This window comes from Cebus imitator, unplaced genomic scaffold, assembly GCF_001604975.1.
Source record: "Cebus imitator isolate Cc_AM_T3 unplaced genomic scaffold, Cebus_imitator-1.0 Scaffold288, whole genome shotgun sequence".
Lineage (NCBI taxonomy): Eukaryota > Metazoa > Chordata > Mammalia > Primates > Cebidae > Cebus > Cebus imitator.
Genome location: NW_016107603.1, coordinates 1297691 through 1309905, shown reverse-complemented (window position 1 = coordinate 1309905; position 12215 = coordinate 1297691). Strand labels below are relative to the sequence as shown.

Genomic DNA, 12215 nt, shown 5'->3' with positions numbered 1-12215 from the left:
AATTACATAGCTAGAATATGGCAGAGCCTGAATGGTTTTAATCCCTACAAGATAATAGATAGCTTTAATTCACAAATTTTTCTAACAACCTCATTTCTGTAGGCAACATGTTGAAAAAGGCACACTTTACAAATAAAAAAATTAAGTTCTATAAAGAATAAATAACTTGCTCAATATCATACTAAATTAGCATTAGCAGCCACAAATAAAATAATTCCACAAAAGCTAGTCTAACAGTACTGTAATAATAAGAAATGTTATATATGGAGTTCCAGTTTAAATACAGATTCTAATATCACAGTCAGAATTTATCTTTCTAAACCTAAAGAAAAGTTTAGCTCTTAGTTCTCAATTTTGTTGTTTTTTTTAACTAGCTACAACTGAGTAAGACTGATGCTCTGATCACTGTTACATGTGGTACAGAAAACTGTAATAGAAATTTGGAATTACCCAGTGAATTTATATGCCTCCATTATCAGCTTGGCATAACAAACTAATTAAGGACAATATGACTGCTTATAAATAACTCAACCCAACATCAATATTTAATAAACTTCTATTCTCATCCTGTAAATATTTTAACACTTCCACTGACAATATGCTACAACAGAAAGGACTCCTTAAAAAGCTAGCTATTAACTCTAGCATATATGGCATATATGTCACTTAATATCACACTAAAATGGTATATTCAAGAACAAAAAATGTCCACCCCTTTTTTCCAAACTTACAAGGAATTTTTAGAAAGAAACAAAAGAAAACATAAAACTGATAATTCATCTGCGTAGCTAGTGTAAATTCTGTGGAGTACTGATGTAAATTCAGTACTGGTGGAATATTGGTGTAAATTCCATACTGAATTTACTAATAATGTCTTCTCCCAGATTTTATACAAGATACAAAATCATATTTGGAACAACATATGCATACCTTAGAGACACTAACTCTCTGCATTAAAATATATGCTTCCAGTTATCATATGAATGGTATCATTATAATATTTAAAATATCAAAATTATAAGTGTATGTTTAATAACAACATGCTGAGTTTTCTTGATCTGTTCTCTAAAAAATATGCAAGACCAAGAGGTTTTGATGTAAACTCTCTTGGTTTCTAATTTTTCACTTTTACTTTTGACATTAAAATTGCCTTTCTCAAAACTAGAGGATGAACAAATTAAGAAAATCAGTTCTCTCTGAATAGCTATTTGATGAAACAGAAGCAGAAACAGTAAGCTACTCACTTCCACCTTTGTTTATTCAACCAATGTGTTTAAAATGACTAACTCGCATATGCTTAGTACACTCCCTCTTCAGTATTTAATGAACTGTGGTAATGGAAGGGGAAAGATCACAACCACAGAACTTCTAACATGTTCCTGGTAGGAACAGACATAGTACCTGTAAGGTGAATTACAGAACTCTTCTTTTTTGTGACATAATACATCAGCATGTGGTAACTCAGGGGTATTTTAAAAACAGCTCTAGCCTACTTTAGTAACAGAAAATGACAAAGTCCTCCTGAAATCCTCTCTTCTGTATCTTATCTAATACCAAAACAAATGATCAACGTGTAAAGCATGGCTAAAAATTTTTCAAAACACAGAAGATAGTTTACACTTTCCATGAGTACATGACAGAGTTTACTTCAGATATGATATACTAACGGCATGTTTGTTCTCTGAAAACTCCCTATCTAATCTCCTTTGGAGATAGAACTATTTTCTCATAAGATCAACCATAGCATCAAAATAATAATCAATGGTGACAACTTAATCTCAGGACAGAAGTGTAAAATACTTCTGATTTACTTCTAGGGAAAGACACATTTATTTTGGTCTTTCTTAATTGCAGTATTTCTCTTCAATAAGAGACTAAATTTGAAATGGTATACTTTCTGCTGTTTTTCTTCCTATAATTCTAGTGGCTAGGCTCAGGTAAATAAAAACAGTGTTTTGGAACACAGTGTACATGTGTACACTCTCTTCAGTCATGGGTAACTGACAGAGAAATAGCACAGTTCTTTATTAACGTTTTTTCTGTAAAAATATAATGCTCCCTTGACATAATGATAAAATGAATTAACTACTCCCCTAGGTGTGATAAACTAAGAAACATAGTAATAAACGGAGTTACAAGGCAATGCAATATATAGTCCTGATCAACCCTTAAATGTGATCAAAAGCAAAAGTAGAATTTGGTCTCTTTTTCTTTACTAGAAAAGCCTTTTACTAGAAATAGCCTTTTACTAGAAAAAGCCTTTTACTAGAAAATAAAACAAAACTTAGCAGTGTTTCTCAAGTAGGCCCCAGGAGGAAAGTGAACATATACCCAAGGGATCTTGGGGTACCTTTACCTTAGGCTCAAAATTTCTTTCAAGTCTCCACTTAGGGCTTTAAATATTATGAAAAATTTGTTTTCTACCTCATAATATACACATATTTACTTTCATTTCCTCATTGCCATCAATTTTCAAAACAAAGAAAAAGCATACACCAGGAATATATGCCATGATTACTTCGTGGTTTCATGTAACTCTGATACCTAGCTCCTCCCAAAAACCCAGTTTATGAATTACAGATTTAAGAGAATGTGGCATATGAATACCTCCATTTATCATCGATCTCCTTTTCTATTTTATTAACAGAGTCTCACTCTGTTACTGGGCTGGAGTGCAGTGGCACAATCTTGGCTTAATACAAGCCATCCTCCCTGGCTCCCACCTCAGCCTCCAGAGTGGCTGGGACTACAGATGCGTGACAGCATGCCTGGCTAATTTTTGTAGAGATGGGGTTTTGCCATATTGCTCAGGCTGGTCTCAAACTCCTGGGCTCAAGTGATCTGCCCAGCTCAGCCTCCCAAAGTGCTAGGATTACAGATGTGAGCTACAACTGGCCAGTGTTTTTATTTTTAAAGCCTTAGCCACAGTGCTAAGAATTTATTACCTAAGTTGTCTGCTGGGGTTAATGTCTGTCTATTGTATAACACCAACTAGAGCTCAAACCATGCCTCCTTCTTGCTAATTTCAAAAACCAATTTTCTCTGTGCACTGGGAAGTGAGGTGCTAGAAGTGCTGGAGGTTTTAGGAGAGAGGAGACTACGAATAGTCATCTAGAAGTATGGGAGAGTAAATGGACCAGGGAAATAGCAAATGATTCTTGGGTAGCCTAAAGGACTTGCTGAGCTAAGGAATCATAAATTTAAAGTGAGACTGGTAAATATGGTTACTTTTTTTTTTTCCTCTAGGTATATTCCGATGTATGGGTATGGGCAAGGAATTAAGTGCCTACAAGGCTATATCACTATCATGACTAACTATAAAATTTAAGCTGGATAAGGAAAGTAAGACATCAGTAAAATCAGGGGCAGTATAAAAATTATAGATTTTAAAAACTGAGGGTTCCAATGGGCCTAAAAGACTTCAAAACTGTGAAATTGAGATTATGGAGGGGCTACAGTTTAGACAAAGATAAAATCTAGAAACGGTACATAGTGAGATGGAGTGGTGGGCAAAATCTACTGGAAGAGAGGAGTTTCAGATTTGAAGACACCAGGATATTGGAAGAATTATACATATGAACAATAAAATCACCAAAAATCACAAAGCAAGCAGTGCTGGAACGAATGCCAGTGAACCAAGAACCAAAATCTATTAGGAGACAATTCTCCAGGGATCTTGTGTTTCTGTACATATTGTGAGAGGAGGCATTGACTGTCTTTGTTCTGGGCTATCCGTTTAACCATGTTAGTGTATCAAACAGCCCTGGAAAACAGTGTCTTCTTCCACAGCAAAGGATAGGTTTCTCTACACTCTTAGAAGAGACAGTCTCTTCCTCCCAAACAAGGGCAGACATGCTTAGTATCCATTATAAAAGATTCCAGTTCCCTAAGCTTGGGATTCCTCATCTGTCACTTAATCCACTGTGTGTGCAGGTATCATCTGGCTGTCTTCATATCACCCCTTGGGAATTAGAGAATTAGTGCAAGCAAATGCTGTCACTCTAGCTAATGTTTTTTGCTGTTAGCAATAAGATCCTTTGTCTCTGGCCCAAAAGTCTCCTGTCTTCTGCCATGAAACTATGGCAGGTTAACTTCTTAGCTTGCAAGTAGAGCAAATCTCAGACCCTTCACAATTCTAAACAAAATCTCCAATGAATGCGAGATGGAAATATGTGATGACTATAACTAACTGGATAGAAGGTGGTATAGTCTGATAACATGAGAGGAAATTTAGAGGTATTTGAGAAGAGAGAATGGTCTGCAAAACGCAACGTGAGGCTAAGAGTACACTTCCAGGCTCAAAGGTATAATGAAGCAGGAGAAAATGGCCTCTACTTGAAAGGGTTGCAGGTAGTATCATCAGGGAAGCAAGATTTAATTTAGAACAAAATGTGAAGTAACATTAATAGAAGAGGCTGAAGATAAAAAGAAATCTGTGATGACTGACCTTGAGTTCCAGGAACATTATGAAAGATTTTCAGGAGACAGGGAGAGGTAGGTTTTAGGGTTAGTTTTGGATACATGTATTAAGAGACCTGAGTCTTCAGCTCCTTGCTGTAACTTACATGAATAAGATAAAAAGTAATGATGAAATTAGTTATGATAGTTTTAATCAGATCAAATGTTTGCTTGTTTCTACATCCTTTGCTCCCCTTTTACCCACCCAATATCTATTATGAAACGTTTTATTTCTTACTAACATCATTTCAGAAAATTTAGAACATATAAGTTTTAAAAAATTTAAATGCCAAACTGTTATTTAAGATAATAAGAAGCAAGTGTTAACTTACTTGAATTAGATCTAAAATGCCAAGTTCACTTTCTGAAGAATCCACACAGAAGACAAAATATAACGTTGCATAATGTCTATAAATCAGTTTGTTGTCGGATCCTCCAATTAATCTAAATGACAAAAAATTGTAATGTTACTGGAAACAAACTGCAAAACATTTTCATTAGCTTGAGCAAACTGACAATTTGTTTAAAAACCACTTGTCAAACGAAAGGTGACATTCAATGGCATAGCATTTAAGTGAACTTATTCAGAGTCTAGGTAAATTAAGATGGTTGTTTTCTTCAGAAATGTCAAGTAAAAGAAACCGGTGCTTAATTTCAGTTCATTCATTCATTAATTTATTCTCTGAGTAACTGCTATGTGCCAGGCACTGGTAGTGGGGAAGGAGCAACAAACAAACACTTCAGAATCTTATCAGATAGTGGCAAGTTTTACATAGAGAATCAAAATACAATGATGATATATTGATGGGTTCACTACATCAGGCTGAATATTAAGCAAGGATGACATTTAAGCTGAGATCTAATGATAAAGAGTTGACTTGGAAAAAATTTACAGAAGAGCATTTCAAGCTAAGGTAATAAGAAATTAAAAGGGATTTCATCAAGAACAAAGTATGTATGTTCAGGGAAGAGAAAAAAGGCCAGTAGATAAGAAAAGATTAGTAAATGATGAAGTCAGAGAAGCAGGCAGAAATTAGATCATGGGCCATTTTTAAGTGCCGACTAGATTTAACTCCATACGTCACAGTAAGTTACACAGCTTAAGACTGATTATCAACTAGAAAAAAAAAGAAGAATGACATTTCTTAAGTTTTGGACAGATTTACCATCAAGATCTCTTCCAAAATTACATTGTTTTGAAATATAAATGCAGGAAAACTGAGCTAAGGTACTAAATTCTTTCATGAAATACTCTTATTTATGATTGGAATTTCAGTATTTAAAAAATAATAATTTAGAGTATTTAAAAAAAAATAAGATAATTCCAAATATCTTATATTTTTCTAAATATAGTTTAGCTATTTAACAGTTAAGTTTATAATAATGAATTCACCTTCTTAAAAGACCCCTAAACACTTACATAATTTACAATCAAGGCTATATGTAACCAAAAGTAAATAAACATCCATTTCAACAGAATACAGGAAAACAGCATCTATTTCTCTTTTTTTGAGATAAAGCTTTACTCTGTCACCCAGGCTGGAATGCAGTGGCACTATCTGAGCTCACTGCAGCCTCTGCCTCCTGGCTTCAAGTGATTCTCCTGCCTCAGCCACCAAAGTAGCTGGAATTACAGGTGTGCACCACCACACCTGGCTAATTTTTGTATTTTTAGTAGAGACAGGGTTTCACCATGTTGCCCAGGCATATCTCAAACTCCTGAGCTCAGGAGATCTGCACACCTAGGCCTCCCAAAGTGCTAGGATTACAGGTGTGAGCCATTGAGCCTAGCCAGCATCTATTTTTTACTCAGTAAAAGTAATACTAAACTTATAAGTTCTGCAGAGAAAACTTCTCAAGGTATATACTACTTCTATGTCCTCTAATAGCAAAAGGAGAAATGATCTTTGACAAGAATAAAAAATTCCAACTATGCTAAAAACTCTTCTAGAGAAGATATTTAATTTTAAAATACCTACATACAATTTAAAGATTCTGAGAGTGTATTTATAGACTATGACTGCAACTGTTCCCTGAAAGAGGCAAAAAGAACACAAATAGGAGGCTTCACTTCATTTGGAATCAGCGATTTAGTGATTACCTTAAACTTTTGCTTTATTTTAAAAGAAATGCAAACTTCTGAAGAATCTAAGTTTCAGAAAGGCCATTAATGCTATTAAAAGCAGGCAAAAATATTAATGTGGCAAGTACATATTTTGCCTTTAAAAATATAATTTTATCTTTAAGCTATAATACTAATAAAAATTCCTATACAGAATGTAATGTATCATATAAAACCATAGCTTTGAGAAATAACTCATTTTATAGAGGAGAAAACTGAGGCCCAAGAATTTAAGTGACCTGTCCAAGGAAATAAGCTTGTTATTGACAAAACTAGGATAAAACTAGGTGTCCAGCCTAGGAAGCAATATTTGCTTTCTACTTTTTGTAAGGTTAGAAAAGAACAATCACAATTTCGAGCCACAATTTCTAATTCAAAAAGCACCCCATTTAGATTAACCAGGTTCTTACATCTACATGCAGTACACTGTGCCAGGTAGTAAGTTTCCTAGGAGATAAGAAATCAAGAGGCCAGGATGAGAGGGAGTGACAGTAATGTCCAAGACAACTAAAGTTAAATAAGTAGAAGTAAAATACAAAAACAGAAGCAGGTATACTTGTCTCAATTATTAAATTAGAAGCCTTGAGTTAACAGCAAATTTGTAAGTGTGTATTGCACATTTAAGGACAGCAAGATATAAGCTTTTAGGAAACCCAAGTAAGTGTTCCACATGATAAAAAGTAACTTGTGACCATGGATTCCCTGTTATCCAGGCTATTTCTCATCCATCATACACACTAAAATAAAGAAAAGTCTAGGTTTCTGTCTGACTTATGTTTCAGAACAAACTGTTTTCATGGAAGTTATTAGTTTAAAAGTATTTAATTATAATGTTTGGCAAGCTAATTATAAGTAACTCTTATTCATTTTAAAAACAGAAAACTGACTAGCTGAATTAGGTACATTTGAAAAACAGACTTCAGTCTTGTAATGGTAAAATAAAGAATGTAATCTAATTTTTATGAACATTCACACAAAGGAACACTCTGTAGTCATTAAAAAGAATAAACTTGCCCTAGATGTGTTTATATGCAAAGATTTTGAAAATAGTAAGTGAAAACCAGCAACATGCAAATAAGCATACAGTGTGATCTCATAAATAAAAATTTTAAGGCTGTATGTTAGTCAACACATATAACATACTTTAAATGTTAGTCAATACAAACAATTTTCTAGAAGGATACACGAGAAATTGGATAGAAGGGCTAAGGTTGAGAGATTGTTATTTTACCTGTTATACTTCCCTGTAATGTTTGAATTTTTAGCATATATATGACCTTTATATAAAATGCCCTTCCAAAATTTTTAAGAGGAAAAAAGATTGCATATCTTTAAAAAATAATTATTTAAGTTAGATTTATAGCTGACATAGGTGGTAATTAATTCACCTAATCCAATTAATCAAAATTAGGAAACTTTCATCATAAACTGATTAAACAGTATATATTTTAATCATATAGTCAAAACTTAGAAACATCTATGAAATGCTTTACTTACAATCCTCCTTCTAGGAAATTACAAACATTTTCATCTCTCTTAGATACCAAATGGAAAGTCTCCCTGATGATTTGCTGTTGTGTATCTTCACTCTGAGGAAGAATAATTCATATATATTAGGATTGAGTATATAGGTTTAATAGCATTTTAAGAATTTTTAAAATCAAAGGTAGTAATATCTGTCTGGGAAATCCATCTAAGAGAGGGGTCTCTGGAGAAGTGACTTAAATTACACCTTACAGAAGCAAAATCCAACATTTTTTGATGAAAAGGAAAAACACAATTATTTATATTTACCACTATAATAAAAGTAACATATTTCTAAGTTTGAAAAACCAACAAGAAGAAATATTAAATTAATTACATAGACTGGTAAAAGGGAAACTAGATATTAACTAGTCAAAGCTGATTATCTTCCAAATGAGTACACTGAATCAGAAAGGGAAAGTTATAAATAATTAATATAGCTAATCTATATTTGAATGGAGAAAAGAAATAGAACTATGGAGCTTCAAATTAAGTTTAACCTTTACTAAATACAAATTGAGGTAAGAGTCCATCCATCTTATTCATCTTTATATAAGCTTTAGCCAAGACTTGGCTCAATAAATATTTATTAAGCTCGACTAGGCAATTCATATTTCAGTAAGAGTCTGCTCCCTAAACACTGCAACAGAAATCTGAGCAAAAACAGGAATTTCACAGGAAAAGAAACACAATGGTCCACAAAGAAATGAAAAGATACTAAACTTCAGTAGTAATTAAGTAAAATAAAAATTCAAATAACAATGAGATAGCTCCACATGTATCATATTAGCAGAAATATAAAAACATGATAGTATCAAACGTTGACAAAGATGGAGAGCCAAAGAAACACTCATCTCACCAGTGGGAAGGTAAACATATAATCTCCTGGGGAAACAGTTTTATTAACCAGCACTTTCCCAGATACTTTTCTAAACCATATGAAGCCAATGTTTGAAGATCAGGAACAACTGAATATTGGCAATTACATAGAAAGCTGACCCTTGAACAATGTGGTGGTTAGGGATGCCAATACCCCATGCATTTGGAAATCCATGTATAACTTTTGACTCCTCAAAAATGTAACGCAGCTACACTTTTTCTCTTAATTCTTAAAGTAAGCTAGAGAAAAGAAAATGTTATTAAGAAAATCATAAGAGAAAATATATTTACTATTCACTGAGTGGAAATACATCATCACAAAGGCTTCCTCTTGGTCTTCATGTTAGTAGGCTGAAGAAGCGGAGGAAGAGGAGGGCAAAGGCAGAAAAGGTGGAAGTGGTGGATAGGGAGGATGGAGAGGCAGGTACACTTGATGCAACTTTATGGAAATACATAGTAATTTCTGTCTGCTGTTTTGCTTTTTCATTTCTCTAAAAATGTTTCTATACAGTACCAATCCTTTTTCCACTGACTGCTTTAGTTTTAGCACCCATATTATAGAAGGGTCCATGTCATAAAAGAAGTCAAAGCAGTCTTGAATAATTGGAACTCTTCTGCCAGACTGTCAAATGTCAATTTGCTTTTTGGTGCTGCTTCTATGTCTTCTTCCTCATCATCTGGCATTGATTCAGAAGCACTCATCTCCATCAAATGTGTTCTGCTAATTACTCTGTTTTGTGCTATGAACTCTCAGACTTCTCCAAAACCCTTATTTTAAAACCCTTCACTCTCTCGCCATTTTTGCCACATTCACAATCTCTTCCATGATTTCTCTGATTGGTTCTGTCATAAATCCTCTGAAGTCATGCTTAACATATAGACACAGTTTTCTTCAGCAGGAATTCATTGTTTCAGGCCTCATGGCTTTCACAACTTTTTCTATAACAACAATGACGTCTTTAATGATGTAATCCTTCCAGGCTTTCATGATATTCTATCAGGATTCTCTCACACAGTGTTGAAAATCCTTTCCATAAATACTGAGTGTAATGAGCCTTAAAGGTCCTTATGACCTTGATCTTTAGGCTGAATTAGAGACTTTGTGACTGAGGACAAGTCAACTACTTCAATGCCTTTGGTGTTGAACTCAAAGAGGTTCTGGGATGCCAGGGTCATTGTCCAATATCAAAAAAACTTCCCTTACTGGCAAGGTACTTCCTAACTTCAGGAACAATGTATCTATGGACTCAATCCAGAAAAAGGGTACTCATCCACTCTTTCTTATACAACCAAGAGACTAGATGCTGGTGTTTATCTTTTCCCTTCAAGACTCAGGGATTAGCAGCTTTATAAAGACAGTCTTCATCATTAACCTGAATGTATTTGCACAAAACAGTAGAGTTAGCCTATACCTTCCTGCTTAAAATCCTGGTACTTGTTCCTCTTCCTTTCTAAAAAATGTCCTTTGTGGTAGATTTTTTTTGTTTGTTTTTTCAGAATAAGGCACTTTCATCTGCATTAAAATCCTCTTCAGGCAGACATGCTTTCTCCACAATGATTTTCCTGATGGCACCTAGAAACTCTTCTGCTACCTCTTGGTCAGCAACAGCTGGCTTCTTCTGTTATCCTGTTATACATTTTTAAAGTCAAATCTCTTTCTATAAGCATCAAACCATCCTTTGCTGGCATTAAATTCTCCAGCTTTAGATGCTTTACCTTCCTTATCCTATCATATAATGACTTTACTTTTTATCAAATCATATTCTATAGGTACGCCTTTCTTACAGCATACCTACACCCACATGAGAGCTGCATTTTCAATGAGATAAAAAGGCATTTTGCAAAAGGTGCAAAGTTTTCTCACTCATTGGCATAGCTATAGCTACAGATTCGTGAATTTTCTCTCTTTTTTCTTTTTTTCTTGAAATGGAGTCTCCCTCTGTTGCCCAGGTTTGAGTGCAGTGGCACAATCTTGGCTACTGCAACCTCCACCTCCCGGGTTCAGGCAGTCTTCCAAAGCCTCCTGAGTAGCTGGGATTACAGGCACCTGCCACCGTGCCTGGCTAATTTTTGTATTTGTATTTTTATTTTATTTTACTTTTTTGAGATGGAGTTTTTGCTCTGGTGCCCAGGCTGGAGTGCAATGGTGTGATCTCAGCTCACTGTAACCTCCGCCTCCTGGGTTCAATCAATTCTCCTGCCTCAGCCTCCCAAGTAGCTGGGATTACATGGCCCACCACCATGCCCAGCTAATTTTTGTATTTTTAGTAGAGATGAGGTTTCACCATGTTGGCCAGGCTGGTCTTGAACTCTTGACTTCAGGTGATCCACCTGCCTCAGTCTCCCAAAGTGCTAGAATTACAGGCGTGAGCCACTGCGCCCAGCCATACTTTTTGTATTTGTAGTAGAAACGGGGTTTTGTCATGTTGGCCAGGCTGGTCTCAAACTCTTGACCTCAAATGATCCGCCCACCTTGGCCTCCCAAAGTGCCGGGATTACAGGCAAGAGCCACCTCACCCGCTCACAAATTTTATTTTCTTTATAATAGTCCTTTTGCTGAATTCACTTATCTTGAAATAGCGGGCAACCATAGCCACAGACCTCTATCTAAGCTACGTATCAAGCAACTCAACTTTTTCTTGTAATGTCATTACATTTCTCTGCAGCTTGGGAGCACTTCCAACACCACTAGTAGCACTTCATATGACTCTCACAGTGTTATTCAACGTTTATGATATCACAACAAACATGATAACAGATTACACAAGAATTGGGAGAAAGCACTTTTTACTGTGATGTGCAATTTACTGGAGAGACAAATTGCTCACCAGATGATTAGCATCACACAGCATTTTAAGCAGATTCTTAAAAAATCTGAATTTACCATAGTAACAACAGAATGTTGGAGTTATTATAGTAGCATAGTATAAATCACAGTTAATTTTACACAGTTATAATACTGCATCTTTATATTTGTTTACAGTCCTCTCCATTGAGAGTAGCGCCATGTCCAGTTTCCAAGTGTTTGCATAAATTTTGATACATTTTAACTTTTTACAATAGATTTGTGTATATTTTATGGTAGCAAATGATAAAATAAGCTAGTATCTACTGTGTTTTATGCATTGATGACATACCTCCAAAATTTTTCTTAATTTTTTTTTATATTTCTAGGCTACATAATTTGCAAGTTTTTTCAATTTGTCAAAAATCCCCCAAAATTTCCCAACAT

General features: G+C 34.8%; 1 protein-coding gene across 8 annotated transcripts in view; it reads right to left on the bottom strand.

The window, feature by feature from the left end:
• The window catches only part of AP3S1 (adaptor related protein complex 3 subunit sigma 1), an 85223-nt gene that overhangs the window by 53754 nt on the left and 19254 nt on the right, over window positions 1-12215 (bottom strand). For 7 of the 8 annotated variants that reach the window (XR_001817421.2, XM_017502026.2, XM_017502029.2 and 4 more), the window contains exons 2-3: window positions 8078-8169; window positions 4791-4902 (exon numbers count right to left, since the gene is read on the bottom strand). The exons of the other annotated variant lie outside the window; for it this stretch is intronic. Coding sequence is in view for 6 of the 7 variants with exons in the window: in XM_017502026.2 (XP_017357515.1) it covers window positions 4791-4902; window positions 8078-8169 (204 nt within the window). In the remaining variant the exon portion in view is untranslated. The remainder of the gene's footprint in view (window positions 1-4790; window positions 4903-8077; window positions 8170-12215) is intronic. 8 annotated transcript variants of the gene reach the window in all.